The sequence below is a fragment of the Pseudorca crassidens genome, chromosome 1 (assembly GCF_039906515.1).
Source record: "Pseudorca crassidens isolate mPseCra1 chromosome 1, mPseCra1.hap1, whole genome shotgun sequence".
In the NCBI taxonomy this organism is placed as follows: domain Eukaryota; kingdom Metazoa; phylum Chordata; class Mammalia; order Artiodactyla; family Delphinidae; genus Pseudorca; species Pseudorca crassidens.
Window position 1 is genome coordinate 131,117,194 of NC_090296.1, and position 19,154 is coordinate 131,136,347.

General features: G+C 48.4%; 1 protein-coding gene across 2 annotated transcripts in view; it reads right to left on the reverse strand.

The window, feature by feature from the left end:
• The window catches only part of ALDH1A3 (aldehyde dehydrogenase 1 family member A3), a 36,485-nt gene extending 24,450 nt beyond the window's left edge, over nt 1-12,035 (reverse strand). The window contains exons 1-3 of one of the 2 annotated variants that reach the window (XM_067755861.1): nt 11,365-12,035; nt 5,703-5,807; nt 3,423-3,563 (exon numbers count right to left, since the gene is read on the reverse strand). In XM_067755861.1, the coding sequence (XP_067611962.1) occupies nt 3,423-3,563; nt 5,703-5,807; nt 11,365-11,463 (345 nt within the window). In that variant the 5' untranslated portion in view covers nt 11,464-12,035. The remainder of the gene's footprint in view (nt 1-3,422; nt 3,564-5,702; nt 5,808-11,364) is intronic. The other variant, XM_067755868.1, reaches the window with a different exon arrangement.
• Nucleotides 12,036-19,154: the final 7,119 nt, after the last annotated feature.

Consider the following 19,154-nt stretch of genomic DNA (forward strand, 5'->3'; position numbering starts at 1 on the left):
TAAAGCACTAACAGCACTGTCCACTGCTCAAATGATGATAATTAACAGCTCTGACTATTGTTGTCATTTTCCCTTTTAGGGCCAGACAGGTGCTCCACAATCCTCAGCTGGGGACAGCAAGGAGACAGGGCTGTGTGTTGCTAGAGATGACAGGGCTGGTCTGGGTCTCCGGTGTGTCTCACCCCTGGCAGATGCTGCTCAGGGACCGAGTCAGGACGGTGTGACAGCCAGTACACTGTACCTTTGGCTCCTAGTGATTTACATGCTAAGCTGGAACTTGCATTTTCCCAGGGGAAACCCAACAATTGCAAATAATGCCAAAATTCTCCAGGGCCCAGCTGTTCCATACAGCATCCACATGTCTGTCAGTGGAACGGGGAGTTTACTCTTGGCCCTTTTCTGGGATGGGAGAGAAAGGCAGGAGACTGGGACAGAGCTTTGTGGGGACGTGCGAGGCCTGGAGCTACTGCCCACATCCAGCCCTGGCTTACCCTCTCTGGCTGGATAAACTAGGACAGATTACCTAAACTCTCTGGGCCTCAGCATTCTCCAAATAGGATAATAAATACTACAGGTCAAGTGCCCACAATAAGCCTGGTACCTGATGAGCATTCAACAAGCATTGACTGTTTTTTATTATTAACTTAGTCACGTTTGTTTACTGGAATGACAACAGGAATTTGCCAGGTTGGTGTTATGGAATTTGTCCAAGCAAAACTGGGTCACAACAGGTTTAGAAAGGAAGTTCTTTAAAAAAATAAAAATCAAAAAAGATTCGCAGGTGAGTACACAGGCCTGAATCTGAGAGATCAAGTGTTAGCTACTCATTGGGACTTCTACACAATTATTGTGTCTGGACCATGTGGGAACCACAGCTGCTTCTAAGTTTATTTCTTTTAACATTTTAGGAGAAAAATATGCCTTTTGAAAAATTAACACATGGTAACCCTCAGATACTAAAGAATGAAGGAAAAGTGCTGTGGGACATGCCTCAGATGCCCCAGTGCCAAGGCTTAAATGAGGGGCTCAGAAGTGGGGCTCTGCTTGAGAAGACAGCAAACAGGGACAGCCCCTATTTCGAGGCTCCCAAGATGAGCGCCCGAAGTGCCAGAGTCTGGGTGCAGGTGCTTTAGTGAGGGGAGAGAGCTGAGGCTGCTGGATCTGCCACATGGTCTCCAAACACTGAACACAAAGTAACTGCCCAGCTCTGTCAAAGCCACCAAACTGGCAAGAGAACATGATGGAAAGCGGCACTTTGTGCGGGAGAATGCAGGAAAACCCCATCAAGGGCGTGCTTTCCCGTGATGTGGTCTGGGTTTTAAAAACTGTATTTGCCAGTCATTCTCTTGTCCCTTTCACAATGTGGCGAAGAACTGGATCTTATTTCTTGTGGGCAGCGAGGTCAGATGGCAGAGGGGACTTGCTCTATGTGCTTTAACACCAGTCTTGCCAGGACAGCCAGGAGGGCTGAAGGTAAAGGTGGCCTTGAAGCCACTGCTCCCCAAGATGATACTGACACTTGAGGACAGGGTGGGGAGGGTGCCCAGGCACATCCTCTCCCGCCTGCTATTAGTCCTCACGGACATTGCAGACCGATGAGCTCATGCTGGGTGAAAACAGAAATGTTTTTGAAGAAGCCAGTTTGGCAGCTTGAGAGTTGAGACTGGCTTTCATTGCAGGAAGAAACCAGAGGCTCTACGGAGAGAGACGCTGACCCTGGGAGGGAGCTCTTCTCATCCGGGTTCAGGCTGGCCAGCTGGGGAGGGCGGAAGGAAGGTGCAGTTCTCTCTGTGTGGATGCACCCTCAGGGCAACGCACCCCAGAGGAGCACCCGAAATGTAGTTTCTCCACCCTCCACCCCAAGACACACACTCAGGGTCAAGAGCAATTTCAGAGTCCTAGCTGGCACTGACTGACCTCCATGCAGGTGTCCACTTGACTACTCATTCCCAGCATCAGATCAAGAAAGGAAAAAACCATTTTTCCAAATCAGAGACCAAAAAGGAGATTTCCTTTCCTACCAGCTGGGCCTCCAGGTCTGGGGCAAGTTTTACACAGGAGTCTGAGCCATATGAGGGCTGTGTGTGCAGGCTGCAAAGGACCTCAAGGCACAAGGAGGCCCCAAGATTTCCTCTAATCAAGCACCCACCGCAAGACCAAAAGAAGGTCTGAGGATCTCGTTCAATTCTGTACTTACAACTCCTAAATGTCTTCATAGCCCATCTCATGAGAGCAGGCCAACCTCATGCAGTGGGATGAATAAAGATCCCCGTTTTGCAGCTGGGGAACTAAGGTGCTAGAAATTTGCTGGCCAGGAGAACAAGTAGCTGAGGTTAGAACCTGGGTCTTCAGATAGCATTATATATATATATATATATATATATATATATATATATATATATATATATATATATATATTTTTTTTTTTTTTGCGGTACGTGGGCCTCTCACTGTTGTGGCCTCTCCCGTTGCAGAGCACACGCTCCGGATGCACAGGCTCAGCGGCCATGGCTCACGGGCCTAGCCGCTTCGCGGCATGTGGGATCTTCCCCAACCGGTGCACGAACCCGTGTCCCCTGCATCAGCAGGCGGACTTTCAACCACTGCGCCACCAGGGAAGCCTGAGATAGCATTACTAATAATAGCTATCATCTATTTAGTGCTTACTGCATGACAGGGACTGCTAAGGATTTTAAATGGATCATTCTCACAAGACTCAGATATCATTATTTGTGATATTGTCCATGAAGAAACATATGCTCAGGGAGGTTAAGCAACTTGTCCAAAGTCACACAGCTAGTAAGTGGCAGAGCTGGGGTTTGAACCTAGGTCTTTCATACTCTGAGGTTTCCTATAGCTAGGTTATCCTGCCCTCACCATCACTCCACACACACTCACCACTGCCCATTTCAGGGGTGAAATAGGGGTGATTTTTAAGCTATATGGGGACACTTTTTCTATGTCAAGTGGTAGCATTTATTTTAATAAGTATTAGAAAAAATACACCACCACATTAAACCTGTAATTTCATGGATACTGTCACTTAGGATGAGGTTAAATTTCACTTTAAAAGGGAGTTCACGTAAGAAAACAAGTTAAGTTCATAACTGTGCAGGTGGGTCCAGGATACAGCCCAGCCCAGCCTAGCTGTCTGTGAACATCTCAAGTCTGGGAACCACTAATGGAGCTGAACTTCCTCCAGGCCAAGAAGATGAGCTGCAAGGGACAAAAGTCCGACTTCAAAACAAAAAGTATGCGTCCAATAGCATAGATGCCTGCCTATGGCCGGAAAACCACACCTCAAAGGACCAAAACACCGCCACACAAAACAACACCCTAGGTCCTTTCTCCCACACTCTGAGGGGGGTGGGCCCTCGGGGAGGCTGGCTGGCCCCACGCCTCCCCTGTGTGCATGTACTCACGGCCAGGACGGCGCGGTCCCTCTCCATGAGATCCGCCAGTTGGTGCAGCAGCCGGCCGCGGCTTAGGGCATCCAGCCGGCGCCACGGCGAGCCTCTCTGGAAGGCGGCTTGTGCAGCCTCCACGGCCTTGTCTACGTCGAGCTGCACGGCCGAAACAATAGAGAGAGTGTGTCACCTTTTGCTGAGGGCTCAGCTGTCAGAGAACAGCAGAGTCTCCGCCCGCTGCAGAGGAAGGAGGGGCGGCAGGCAGCTCAGAGCAAAAGCTAGGTTTCCAATCACTTTAATGGCTGGGGGCTTTCAAGTGTTTTTTTTCTTCTTTATATCTTAAGTCTTTCAAGTTTTCTACAATGGCCAAAGATTAACTTTCCTTCTGATTATGCAAAGCATTTAAAATAGTCATAAAACCACTGACCTTAATTATTTTTCTTGGTGACCAAAGTAGGAAAAGATCATCTACTTGCTATCTCAGTGTGGATACAAACACACTCCCACAGCTCACCAATTAGGTGGGAAATGTCTGTCTTGGCATTTTACTCCAGCTGAGGACTGCAGTCCAATAGCAAGAACGGGGGTACGAGTCCTCCTCTGGATCTCAGAACTGACCACACTGAAAAAGTCCCTAGATGGGGAGGATCAGGGACTTTTTCTCCCTTTAGCCTCACTTCACCTACCCTCTGAGGGCAGAACTGTGATGATTTTATAGAAAAAGAACTGGATCATCTATGCACTGATAGAAGAATTACAATCAAAACTTCTTCTTTACTGGGAAAGAATGAGAGCTGTTTAGAGTAATGACACCCATTCTTTTTAAATTTTTATTTATTGTTATTTTTTTGGCCATGCCACGAGGCATGCAGGATCTTAGTTCCCCAACCAGGAATCAGACCCAGGTTCCCTGCAGTGGAAGCGCCTAGTCCTAACCACTGGACAGCCAGGGAATTCCCTGACACCCATTCTTATGTTCAGGAAAATGGGGTTTGAGGCTCTGGTTGCTGATGGGCAGGGGCTCACCCCCCAGGTCCCTCTGAGCCTCTCTTCCTTAGGGAGGTGCAGCCAGCAGTGGACACCTGGCACCAGTCAAGAGGGATACTCCACCAAGATTCTGTGTCTCCAAAGTGGGCTTGGAGGTGAGCAGAAGCTTTGGCAAGGGAGATATTAGGTCTTTGAATTCCTTGTCCCAGGCTCTGGAGTGGAGGCCAGGACCTCTCCAGATGCAGGAACAGGGCAGCCTCTGTCTTCTGGTGCTTGGAACAGTCACTGGGACCATGGGACGAGCCAGAGCCAGGGGCAGGGATCTTACTCTCCTCCCTGATACCTGTATACTGCACCTGGGAGTCCTGCTCTGCATCATGCTCCACCCCTACACCTTCACATCTTCACACGAGCTCCTCAGTGCTAGTATCTTTGTAAACAGAGCTTAGCATGGGGCGCTGCACATGGGAGGGTATGTATAGGTGGAAACACTCTGCATTGCATACCTATCACAAAACCATCACTAGTAGGATCAAATTCAAGCCTATTTTACACATGTGTCATTCATCCTGTTCACATTCAACATTACCTACACACTTAAGAACATCAGATGAGTACTCTAGTGGTTGAGGAGAGGGTTACGTTTCCCTTCGCTCCTTACAAAAGCAGTACCTTCAACCTTTCCCCCAATGATACATATTCAAAAGATACTTTATGGTTTGAAATGTATCAAGGACACCTCCAGAAGTCCCTTAGCTTTATATATAATAATATATATCATATATAATGTATACATATAATATAGCTTATAAAATATACCCTGCACTATCAAATACGGTTATAGACTATAGCTTTACAAGATAATTTAAGTTTCTGGTAGAAAAGAAATCTGGCAGTTGCATGACATTATTACTTCTGCATGACTTAGCAAGTCGTTCTTCCTTCAAGTCTTTTTTTTTTTTAAAGTGTCTCCTGCCAGAATGCTGCATTTGGTGAAACACAACAGCCGGAAATGCTTTCTGGAAAGATTATTTAATGCCACCAGTATCAAACAGTTGATAAAAACCTTTCCTTAAGCCACGTGAAAAGGATAGCTGAGGTCATCCTCGTAGATGGAGAAACATCTATCAAAGGAGAGTGACTCTGCAGCACATCGTCCCTAATTGATCCCATTCTGGGCCAAGTGTCTGAGAAGCAGCTCGCTTAGGTCCAATCTCAGTGTGGGCCCGTTCTGCCTTATAACTCAGCTGAAGCGTTTCCTTTTCCTCTAGTGATCTGTAATTGAATTACTGGAGGGGGGGCACCCACCTTATCTCCTTCTTCCACTTCACATATTTTCTCTAGAGTTGAAGGGTTATATGTGGCAAACTTTTTTCCACTCTTGGATTCGTTCCATTCATTGTTGATGAATATCTAACCAGGAAAGGAAGTTGTAATGCATTAGGCTTAAATCAAAATCATATAATTCCAACATACTGAGGACCTTAGGTAACGTCTTTTCCTTCTGTCCCTCCAACCTACCTGTCTGCCTTTTTTATAGGTAGGACCTGGAAGGGGGATGGAGCCACATGCCCAACCGGGAGCACACTCAGAATTAGAATCCAAGTCTCCTGACTTTTAATACATTTTCAGAGAACTACATTTTGTCACAATAAAACTAATTTAGAATTTTTTTCTAAAATATTCTCTCGGCTTCCCTGGTGGCGCAGTGGTTGAGAGTCCGCCTGCCGATGCGGGAGACACGGGTTCGTGCCCCGGTCCGGGAAGATCCCACGTGCTGCGGAGTGGCTGAGCCTGTGAGCCATGGCCGCTGGGCCTGCGCGTCCGGAGCCTGTGCTCCGCAGCGGGAGAGGCCAAAACGGTGAGAGGCCCGCGTACCGCAAAAAAAAAAAAAAAAAAAAAAAATGTAAAATATTCTCTCTCTCTTTTTTTTTTCCGGTACGCGGGCCTCTCACTGTTGTGGCCTCTCCCGTTGCGGAGCACAGGCTCCGGATGTGCCGGCTGAGCGGCCATGGCTCACGGGGCCCAGCTGCTCCGCGGCATGTGGGATCTTCCCGAACCGGGGCACGAATCCGTGTCCCCTCCATCGTTAGGCGGACTCTCAACCACTGTGCCACCAGGGAAGCTCTCTCTCTCTTTTTTTAAACAATAAGATGGATTCACAGGGAAATAGCAGGGTTAGTTACATAAAGGGTATAAGTTGAATTTTACACACTCAGCAAGTTCAGGGGAAGATTAAACATGCATATATATATGTGTGTGTGTGTGTGTATATATATATATATATATATATATATATATACACACACATATATATATGTGTATATATATATGGTGCCAAGAAATCCACCTGTCCCTGAAGAGTATGTCAGCAGTGAGCACTACCTTCTCCCTCTTTCCTGCTGCAAGCCCCAGCCAGATCACCAAGGAACTGGCATTATACAAGGATCTTACTATAACCCTTTAGCCTTCATTAATGCACATCAGCCCCCCTCCCCCATTCCCTTTAAAATGTCTATTTTCATGTTGGGCTTAATAAAAGCCAGTATTGGAATACAAAGATAAATATCTGTGTTAGGAAATGTTCTGGTTATATTAACATATGTAGCAAATAACGGCTTATATCCAGAACCAAAGAATTAACTCACAAAAATCACTTAGTTCAGAGACTCAGTTATCTAGAACACAGCCGAGAATAGAGACATTAAAAAGAAAAAGACATCATGAGCAAACTAAAAAGAATTCACAAGTCCATGCACTGAAATGTGTGTACTATTTACTCTTAGTTTACCCTAAGTTCTAACTGCCTTAAAAAAGCATTAAAAGAGCCGGCTTTTGGGAAAGAACTAGGAACAGAGGTAACAGATAATACATAAAACATGTTCTGACAGAATGGAGGTCCTGGCTACCCAGTGAGAGGACAGGCAATCTCCTGCTGTACCAGCTTGGGACACCTTTGTCATCAGAGCCCATCGTGGCATCAGAGAGACCCCAGTCACAAACATGACTGATATGCTTTAGAAGCATTTCCATCAAGTAAAATGCCATCAATAATTTCTAAGTACAGAATTAGCTCATCAGATTCCATCTCTATATCTATATGCATATGTTTATATGCACATCTCTATACGCATTTATTCTATCTCTATATCTATATGCATATCTTTGAGTCATTTAAAGGGAGAATTGCATCACTACAAGGATTAATTTCAATGACTGTGAATTTCATTCATTCGGAATACTTGACTCCCCAGTGAGGATGGATTAGAGGGGAGCCAACTCATCCAGTGTGCAACCTGACTATGTTCTCTGTCCTGGGCTGTCCTGTAAAAAATCCTAAGCTCACAGGGAAGGAAGCCCGCTCTGGGAAGCCACTGGTGCACTGTTTTGATAACTCTCCCTGGAAAGCAGGGAAATTTGACTGCAGTGGGGACAATGCACAGAAGGCCAGCTCTGGCTGGGCAGGTGGGCAGAGGGCCCCTGCCTCCCTGTGTGGGGTCCAGAGCTGAGAGTGACCCTCGACCGTGGGATGTGCCCATCTGACTTCTGGAAGCTCAGCGCCTTCAACGTGAGGCCAGGCCCCCAGGGAAGCGCGCGGAAAAGGCCAGGCTACAATTACAGGTTTATTCTTCCAGCTGAAACCAAATCCAAGAGTTCACTTTTGCCATCCAGCAAGCAATCACTCGGTAACAGTGAGAAATTAATAAGTAGAGAAGAGGAGTTAAGTTAGCGTGGGGAGGAAAGTGCAGCCAGGAAGAGAGGCCCATTTGTCGGAAGATGAAATTTCGTGGGTTAGATAATAGAGACTGTCAGTGAAAACTGCTGATTCTAGGACCTTCCTGGTATCAATTCCAAGGAGGAGGGAAAATGAGAAGGTGGTAGAAGAGAATATAAATAAGGGGATAAAAACAGATTGCAATGATCAGATGTCTGTTATACTTCATCTCCAAGCATGCTCCTCCCAAAAAAAAAAAAAAATTACTTGGTCGTTCATGACATTGATCCATAGTCCTTTCTAACCAGCAACTTAAAAAAAATTCAGACGGCTCAACTCTACTCATATTTTCCCATCACAATGTTTCTAATTTAGCAAAAATTTTTTCTTTATACTACATTAGTAAGTAATTTTGTAAGTGGTTTCTACTGTTGCTTTTTCTCTCCAATAAAAGAAAACAAAAACACAAATGAGGAAGGGGTAAGTGTGGCCTACCAATTATGCTGGCTGTATTGTTTTGAACCCCAAAACAGGAAAATGGGTCTAGAAAAAAACTGTTCCCCTTGACTTGTGAATTGGTATGAAACAAAACTTATAGAGGAATAAAATTATGTTACATTGAGTGGATGGGACTCACATTTTGAAGGAATGGAATGGTATACCATCCAGACTGAGCTGGAAAACCACAGCTATTGTCAAGATACGGATGCCCCAGAAGAGGCGAAGGTGGTGGTCACACAAGTGAGTTCTGCTGACGCCACTTACAGAAGCTTCCATTGGACCTCAGCTATACTCAAAAGGAGCATATTTTCAGAAAAGGAAATCTGAGTGAATTTTATTTTTCATTAAAGAGATCATAAAAACCAGTGTTTTAATGAGCCAGAAAATCTTAAAAAAGAATTTCTGCTACTGGAAGGAAAAGAAGGGGCCCTATGAAGTGAAAGGGGCTGCTACCCTCTGAGACCTATGTGGGGGTTTTGGGGGGGACGGCCCCTCACCAAAATCACAGAGCAGAGCCCAGTGTTAAAACATGAGAACAAAGGAATTTCGTCCTTCTGGAGTCTGGACTTACCCTGGGAAATGGTCCCCCAAGGCTGGGGCTCAGACCCACCATTTCCAGCTTGTCCTCCATTAACAAGAAGTACCATGAGTCAGGTTTGAAAAATAACAGACTGTTACTGCTCACACACTCCACAGCCAGGGGGCCTCGGGGGCCTCGGGGGGTCTCGATACTGTAGTTCTGTTTCTCCCGCTTCTTTCCTCAGCCCTGTGGGCTGCCTCTGCAGCCAGGGGCTCCCTAAGCATTGCTTGCCTGGGCTCCCCACCCTCAGTCACAACCACACAGGCTGCCCCAACCCCACAACTGCTAGGAGGAGGCCTCTGTGGAGATGGGCCTGGAGCAAGGACAGAGAGACAGAGGCCTTGCCCTCCAGATGAAAGGAAGGTACAGCAGCCTACTGTCAGGCTGCCGCAGTCATCATTGCCTAGGAGCCACTAAGGATCCTGGCTCTCCAGCCCCCTCCATCTCATGCCCTTCCCTCAGCCTTAGTCACAACCCGTTCTGTTCCACTAAGAAGAGGGGGCAGCCAGCAGGACAACAAACACCGGTCACTCTGTGAATGTGCTAAAATCCACCTCTCTACTTAAAGGCTGCATTTACACTTGTGAAGGGGCAGAAAGAACTGCAGACAGAGAGGTAACTTTCCATATGTGGCTCCATTGCTCTGATAGCACTAAAAAAATGTAAAAAGGAATAGGAAAATAATATATGTATTTTCTGGTTTCTATACTGTTTTTTAAAATCCAATAAAACAAAAATAAAACAAAACGCTACTACCACCAACAACAGGTGACCACCACGAGTGATAGGGGCTAAAAAAATTTAGGTACTATTTTCACTGTTCCCAGAATATGAGTTGGAATTTGCACTTTGAAGCTGATACTACTTAGGAAATTACATTAAAAATAATCTCCATCGAAGTGTCTCTGTTGGTTACAGAGCCCTCTGGAAACAGTTAATTTTAATGTCATGTGATCAGAGGTCCAGTCGACAATAAGCGCCAAGAGATCAAAATGTGAAGGCCACACATAGTGGCCCACAACTTTCTCTGCTTGATTAAAACTATTTGAGAGACATAATTGCTACTTGTGAAAGTAAAATTGATGGAGGAATTTTCTAAGTGCTATGTCAGCTGGAGTTGGGGGCAATGGATAAGATGCAAAAATAAAAGGAGACAAACTTGGGCAAAATGAAGCCAACTGTGGCTCTTGGCCTGCACCCCTGAAGTGCCCCCAGAGCCAGCCCAACGGCCTCCAAACAGCCTCGGGGTGTCTTCCCACCGGAGGGGACACGCTCCCTGCTGGCAACAGAGCTCCCAGCCCTGCTCAGCCCGGGCTCCAGGCCTCGCCATCTTCCTTTCTGCCCTAGGCAGGTGTTCTCACCGCTTTGCCGGTGCTCCAGCCTCCTAGCCCACAGTGCAAAAAGGACAGCGAGCCTCGGGACTCCGCGGCGCAATGGGGCCCTGCCACCCGCGGTTTCCCAGGCCCAGATCTGAGACCATGATCTGCCAAGACCAAGGTCTCTGGGCTCCGGGACAGTCTCATCAGTGAGCACCTTCCTACTAGCCCTCGTTCTACTGGTAAGCTGGTAAGAGCTAAGCACAGGAGGTGCCCAACTTCTCTCCGCTTGCTCCCGCTGACGTTTCCGGACACTTCCCGAGGCAGCCTGACCTCTCAGGTCGGCTCTTGGTGTTTGCAGGGACCCTCTGACCTTCTCGAAGCTCGACCCCTTCAGCCCCGGAAACTACGCCGCAGGGTCTGCGGGAAGACCACCGCGCCCAAGTCACGGCGCACCACCGCTCGCCTTCAAAGCGGGCCCTGCAGGGGCACGTCGGGGCCGCACCGGGCTTCAGCCTGGCACCGCGCGGCCGCTGCAGAGCCTCCCTCGCCCGGTTTTCGCGCCCGAGAGCCCGTCTGGGGGTGCGAATCTTGGAGTCCCTTTTGGGGGTGCGCGGTGGACTCCCGCCCGGCATGCCCAGTGCTGAACGCTGCTTCGGGAGGGCTCGGCTGAGCGGAGAGGCTCGAGTCACAGGAGCGCCGGGCGAATTCAGCTGAGGGCGCGCCGCCCCAGCTCCCCGCACTCTCGGAGCGGAGCAGCGGGGCTCCTGGCCTGCTGACCCCTGGTCCCCGCCACCGTGGCCGGGCAGCCCAGCGCGGAGCCAGGCGGCCGTCGGGTGGGACGCGAGCCCGTCTCACCTTGGTGAACTTGACCTCCAGGTTGCGCACGGGGCGCGGCAGGGTGGGAGACTTCCTGTCCGGCTGCCCGTTCTCCACGGCCCCGTTGGTGGTGGCCATGGCTCCTCCACGCTCCCGGGTCCGAAGCGCCCGAGTCTTCGGCGCCTGCTCCGGCCTGGGCGGTGCGCAGCCTACTCGCGGGGTGACAGCTCCGCGCCGCTTTATGGAGCGCCCCACGCCTCCCGCCCGAGGGGGCTGTCTAATTGGCTGCAGGACTAGAGGAAGGGAGGGCTGGCGGGAGGGGAGGGGGCCGGCCCGCCTCACCCCACCCCGCCCGCCGCCCCTGCGGGAGCCCGGCCACCCCCCGCCCGGCCACCGCGCCGCGCGCTCCCCGCCCGGGAGGCTGCCCTTGGAGGAGCTCCCGAAACGCCGCCGGGCCCCGGAAGTCCCAGGACTCGGGCAGCGGGCCGGGGCAGGAATCGGGGGCGCGGGGCTGCTGCGCTGGCTGGCAAGTCCGCCCGCGGCACCTGCCGCCCCCGGCCCGCTGACGCTCCGTGCACTCGCCCAACTTCGGTCCGCGCCCCGCGCTCCGGGAAGGCGCGCCCTCCCGCCCGCCCGCTGAGGGCCTTGCGCCGCGTCCGGGGTCGGGGACCCCGCGGGGAGGCCCCGCGTCGCTGCCCACGTGCCTCGGCCTAGAGTCCAGACGCCGGGGCCGGGCTTGCAGGACCGACGTCCGCCGCGCCCCATTCGGCCCGTGCCGGGACTGCGGGCAAGCGGGCGCGGAATCTCCCCCGGCCCTGGGCGTCACACGCCGAGGGGCAGAAGGCTAAGGAAGAGCCTTTGGCCCTTCCTTCCCCGTGCTGTGGCGTCCCAGCGCGGCCAGGCCCCTGACCTTCACAGGCTCACAGCGGGGCTCCAGCCCGAGGCCCTGGGATGCAATTGTTCTGATTTTTTTTTTTAAGGCATACATTATACCTTATTTTTAAAAAAAATAATAAACAAAAGAGAAAGCACGTGAGATCTTTGCAGCTTTAAGTGTTGAAGCGCTTATCGCGTAGGTTGCTCAACTTGCCAAGGAAGCACGTCCAGCTCCTCTCAAACGTTCCACCAAAGCCAGGGACTTGCTCCAGGTCCTATCTGAGACATGGAAGCGGCTTCTCATGTATGTTATCCCTCAGGTTTCTGGAACGATGATGTGGGGCATCAACTGGAGGACAAAAGCAGTGGTTTAATCCCCAGAACCCTCAACCCCTCAGTCCATTTCCTTCTGTGAGTAATCTCAAGTGCCAAGCAATGCGGACACTCCTTACTGTCCTGAGGCTCCTTCTGTTTGTTTTGGGGCTCTCAGTGTCCATCTCTACCCTCTCTCTCCTTCCTCACTGCAATGCTGCTGAGTGTCCTGGATAGTGGAATAAGCTTTTAAACTTTTGCAAACCTGTCATCAGACCACCTGCCTTCTGGGAATGTAAGGGTCCTATGCTGTTGTGGCTTAGAATGCACAGGTGAAGCAGGGAAAGGGGATAATGGGTCCCCCGGGGCTGACCGACATCAGTGAGTCTGTTCTTGATGCCAGGTTTACTGACACTGATGAGTCCCAGAACAATGCTGTCTCTTTCCTTAGCTGCTCCTGCAAGTCCCTGGGCTCCCTGTCTTGCCTGGCTGGCCCTGTGGCCCCCACTCAGGCCTCTTGGAAACATGTGGGCAGATGTCTCATGCCAGGGCCTCTACCTGGATGTTGAGCCCCAGCGTCTGGGTGCATGGGCCCAGCAGGGCCTGCAGGGTCTGGAGGCAGACCCTCCTGACCAGCAGCAGTTGGCCTTGGGGGCCAACAACCTCACCTGTGGCTCCTCCTGTTGACATCCACCCACATGATCTTGGGAACCTGGGATCAGAGTGGGGTACTCAGCCATAGGAGGCGGCTCCCAGAGAGCAGGTTAGGAGGATGGGCCTGGCTCGAGATTTGTTCAGACCAGCAGGCTACCTCTGCTCCTGTCTTGCCACTCAGTAGGAGGGATGAAAGCAAGATGCTCTTCTCCCCATTTTACGGGTAAGTAAACAGAGGCATGCAGATACTTGTACCAGACATCACCTGCAGTGGAGGAACCAAGGCCAGACTGTGTGGGTGGATGGTGCAGGGTGTGGAGGAGGGATTTCTCTTACCTTCCTCTGCACCCTTCTTTCACCAAGGGCAGCACCTGTCTATTGTGGCCCCATGTCACTGGGGCAGCAGAGAGCACAGCAAACGTATAGGTGCAAAATGATAGCAGCATCCCTCCAGGTGTGCCTTGTATAAAAATCAAACCCTTAGGTACCAGCCTCAGAGGTGGTGACTATAGGTGCCAGGAAAGGAGGAAGGACTGTTTTCTCCCATTATCAGCCATTGGATGTCTGGGCGGCAGGGGGATTGTCTGAACATCTAAGGCTTTAGAGGCTCAACCCTTCTGACCACATCCCTGACCTGGATTCCAGCTGTGTGCCCTTCGGTTGTACACTTCACTCTGAGCTTTGGTTTCTTTTTCCATAAAATAATCTCACTTTATAGTGTTTAGGGAAGCTAAAGTAAGAAAATGGTGATTTATAAGCTGTAAAGTGCTGTATACATTTTCCTATTCTTCCTTGAGATTGATTCCTCTTAGTAGGCTTTCTTCTGGGAAGTTAGCAAGTCTCCCTGGCTTCTCTCTGGCTTCCACCAACTTCCCTGGTCAAGCAGTAGTCACTCAGCTAATTTCATTGTAAAAATAGCATTTGTATTTTGTATTCAACTCTGTGGTGGTGCTACTGCTGTCTGCTGCTTGGCTTCTTGGCATCTCAAATTATGTAAGTCCAGGACATCTCATGCTGAGGGCTTACTAGTTTGATGAACATTTAATAAAAATAATCATGAATAAAGATGAGATAAAAGACTGAGATAAAATTTAAGTTAGATATTCCACCCCCTCCAAAATCTCAACCTAATTCATTTTTAAATGCATAAACCTTGTAGGAGATATTGAGGTCTGTAGCAAATGTAATTCATAATGATAAGGAGAATGATAATAATGGAACTCCTTTTTGTTTTACCTCATTTCCAGTCTGGTACCTAAGCCTTACTAGGGGTTCCCAGAGGCCTGCTCCAGAGCAGGTGGCCAGCTGCAGAGCTGCCTCCCACAGGCCACTCACCTTACCCAGCACCCAGGAGTCAACGTCAGCCTCCAGGACCTGGGCGTGTGGGAGCCTTTCATGGAAAGCCAGGCTCCTTGGGTGAAGGCGGTTCTCTAAAGAAGGGAAACGTGTGGCCCTTCAGTGCAAGTGACCTCACCTCAGTTTGCTTGGCTAAAAACTGGGCTGACGGGGTGAGGAAAGACTTTACTGCGAGCACCTCCCAATTGGTGTCAATGGAGTGGATGCCACGTTTCGTGTGTATTGTTCAATGTTGCCCAAATTTGACTTGAGTAGGGGACTACTTGCCTTTCAGGCTCCCTGTAACTTAAGACCCCCATACTACTACATTATTCTCTCCTCAGGGAACATGTAAACACATCTGCTTTCCTGCAAGATTTCATCAGTGATGACACCAGAGGCAGGAACGCCCAGGCCTGAGGAAGATGAGCCAGCTGACACCCAACCCCTCCAGCCCCTCTAGTCCTTTCTGGCCTTGAGGGAAGATCTTCCACACACAATATTGATCTGGGGTAAATCAGTTTTAGTCCAGGCAGAGGCAGAGAACTAAGTACCTAAAAGCAAAGAAGACACCTCAGAATCTTTGTGGATCAGGCCTTGATTAGGTCTCACACACTCAGCCTGACAGTTCATGGCTCCCAGGATTTTCTCCTGGTCCACCTTCTACCAATAACTGCTGTGATTAAGAGTTATGAAAAGGGCAGGAGAGAGCATGGCAGGTAAGGTAGAGACAACTGGTTGACCACCCAGTTCTTCACTTTTTTCTTGCTGGTAGAACTTTATATTATTGAAGGCAGCAATGTGCTTTGATAAAACATATTTTCCAGCCTCTCTGGTAGACAGTAGTTGTTAATTAGATATAAGCCAAAGTCTTTGGTTTGGGCTTCTAAAGAAGCTCGTTACATGGGACTGAGTCAGCTGAGAGGCTCTTCTTTCTTCCTGCTGCCTGGAACATAGACATAAGGGCTGGGCCTCCATCAGCCGTCTTGTGACCATAAAGCAATGCTGAGAATGGAAGTTGTATGATAAGGAGGTTGAAGCAGGCACACAGGAAGAGCCCAAGTCCTTGATGACCCTGGAACTAGGCTTTATGCCCTGGATTTCCTTTCTTGGATTTCTTACATGTGAGCAAAGTGTAAATCCCTGTCTTATTTAAGCTTGCTATTTGGGCTTTCTGCTACATGTGGCTGAACCTCATTACTAAGTGACACAGCTGGCTATTTAAACCATGCCCCAACACCATGACTAGAAAAACAAACTTCTAAACTCAACTGGAATAATTATGTCATGTTTGTATAGAAAGAGCAGCACGTTTAAAAAAAGTCTTATCACCATCTGTACTTTTTTGGCTTTAATCAAATGCTCTGAACATTCTGTGCTCAGGTTTACAGTAAAATTTTTTGAAAAGACAAAACTAACCCTGGGATAGAATAAATGAAGCTAGCTCATTGATTCATCTACAGATTTAACTGCCTAAATTGGATGGTGAGGTCCTATCTATGGAAGAGAGACCTTTTGTTGCAAAGGCCCTCATGGGGCTGGGCAGGTAGCCCACCTTTCTATGGTGCCCGTGGGTGTTAGCTGTTGTGGCTTCACTCTCCAGCCTGCTGAGGAAGGTACCAGCACTCAGAAAGCTGATGGGACTGCACGGGTCCTGGGCCACCCAGACCTGGAAGCTGCTTGACCAGGCCAGCACTTGATCCAGGCAGCAAGAAGTCAGACTTTTGGCTTTAAAGCACATAAAATGTCACCACATGTAATCACTGCATCTCACTTGTAATACTCTACACATCTTAGTACCGCCACCGGACTTCCTCAGTGACATGAAGATTTGTTTGTAAACTTTCCAACCCTCTTAAAAATTCAGGGATTCTGAGTTCTGAACCAAATTTGAATTATTTGGGCGTTTGAGTTCAATTTACTTCTGACAAAACACACTTCCTGGTTAGAAGGAAAGTTGTTTAAGGGGCTTATAAAAGGGTTCTGGAAGATTCTTGGACACAAAGTGGCTCTCACTAAACAATTGTGCTGAGTTAAGCCGAATTGAATCCGAAACATACATATTAAATTTTCCTTGAAATCCACAGGGGTATAAAAATGTCGGGAAAGGGGGCTTAGCAAGATACAGTTTGCCAAACCCAAAATGTCTGAAAACTAATTTGAGTGTGTTAGTTTGGCGAATCACTCCTGGTCTCATCCATCCTAACCTCACAGTGACAAGATTTTCCTCCTGCCTTTCAGCCAGGAATCCCTATAAAGAAGCATCAATTACCAAAGAATCTTCCTTTGGATTTTTGCCATTACTTGAATCCTGCGGTAGAGAAAGGGTGGGAGAGGTTGTTAAAATCTGTGTTCTCATGAGATGACCTGGGGATTCTCCTGCACTTGTGTTTGTGGTGTAAGAGTTGCTCAGGCAGAGCTCTTGAGGTTCCCCTGTGATTAGAAAGTCTCTAGAAAGTACATCATGTCTTAGCATATGTTTAGGTTTGACAGATGGGAAGGCTATTTATGTATACTTTTATCTGGTTTTTTGTTTTTTGATATGGCAGTATGGTGATCCAAACACATCCATCCCACCCTCAGGGGATTAGATTAATTAGTGACCTGTAGCATTTTCAAATTTATGTTTTTCATTATTAAGCATATCTGCAAGCACTGGGCTTGTATTATATTATATATTTTATTTATATTCTATTAATTCTATTATTTATATTAATTATATGTCATATCATATTATCATCAAATACAGTTTATCAGTTAAAAGACGATGGATTGGATAAGGTGTATTTTCTACCAGCAATAGTTAATAAGCTTAAACATTAAGAACAAAACTTGAATTATAGATTTCACATGTTTTAAATGTGCATCTTATAAATTCCATGGACACTTCAATTATTATGAATTTCAGCCCATCTTTTATCCCAGGAAGTGCCAGTCTTTGCACCTGCTAGCAATGTCCAATGATTCCATTGCACTCTTCCAGTTGGCCACTAGATGGGACCAAGCTAAGTAGGAAGTTGCCAGTGAAGTTTTTTCCACTGTGAGAAATAGGACTTTCCCAACTTACAAAGAAATGGTGTTGACATTAGAGTGCCTCAAATTTCAATTGTATCATAGACACAATGCTAGAACTGGAGATTAGTGTACAGGCTAGCCCACAAAAGCCCACTCACTTCTTATTGAGCCTATAAGTGTTCCTGCCTTTTGAGACCAGACACATGTGGGTGTGATTCTTTGCCCAGGGAGTACTCAGACCCGGCACCTGAGCTTTTCAGGCCTCTACTGCCTCTTCTGAAAATGGGAGTCATGGTTCCTTCCCAGATAGGGGGTCGTGGGGTTAAACGAGAGAGCAGGTGTGACACACCAAGCACACTTGCAGTGAAACAGACACGAAGACATCACTGCTGCCCAACTCATCATTCATCTGACAGAGCCCTGTCCTGCCTGCCCTCAGCTCCCAACCATCACTCCCACCTGGGTACCCACCCAATCCTCCTCCCTCCCTGTCCCTCACACAGTCAAGACAGCCAAGGACTCTCTAATGGAAATTTGCCAAGAGACTGCAGGAAATAGATTTTTTAATGCTAAAGGATAAACATGTATGAGCCTAGGAGATGGGCCTTGTAAGCATACAGACTGGGTCAGATTCCCACTAAAGCATTTTCTAACCTCTTTATTCAAAACTTCTGGGACTGTTTCCTCACCTGTCAGAAGGGGATGGTGGGACCTCCATCACAGGTCAAGAGACCTAAATGAGATCATGATGTGACACGGCTGGTCTCTGCCTGCTGTGTAGGGGATGCCCCATTTATGCCCCCTGAGACTCTCCTGCTGGGGAGACAGACCCCAGCCCTTCCTTCAACCCTGGCCAAGCAACTCCCAGGTGGGTGGGCAGCTTTTCAACCCTTCTAGAACCTTCTTCCTGGTTTTCTCCCTGATCAATGCCACAAGTGGCTTTCAGCAGGTCCAGACCTCAGAGACCCTTCTCTGGCTGACTCTAGACCTACTCCCCGTGAAACATTCCCCTTCACATATATTTATGCTTCATCTCATCTTTGCAGACACTTCCTGGGCTCCTTTTAGAAATCTTTTTGGTTTGGGGGCTTCTGCAAGCCAGACTTTGCTCTGACTTGTTTCTCTCTCCTGTTTCATTAACCACTTATGAGGGCTGACTCTTCTTAATCTTACTAGTCCAGATCAGCCATAAGGTTTCTTTCCCAGGCTGACTGTCAGGCATGAGTAGGGCACTTGTGGCACTGTGCAAAGAAGCATCTCAACTCATCATCAGAGTGGTGATAGATTAGCTATGTCTGCTATGGGCACAGCATGCAGGGAAGCCCTAGAAACCAGCCTTGTCACATTGTATGGTGCACAGGAATCCCCTGGGATGTTGTTAAAATTCAGACTCCATTCATCAGTCTGAGGTGGGGTTCAGGATTCTGCACCACTAACAAGCTACTGACAAGTATCTTAGAAAGTACCCTTCTAGGTTGGCAGCATCACCATCTTCTGGGAGCTTTTTAGAAATGCAGACTCTCAGGCCCTGCCCTAGACCTACAGAGAAAGAATCTGCATGTTAACTGGAGCCCCAGGAGTTTCACATGCACATCATGGCAGGAGAGGGACACCAGGCACCATCTTGTGAAAAGTGC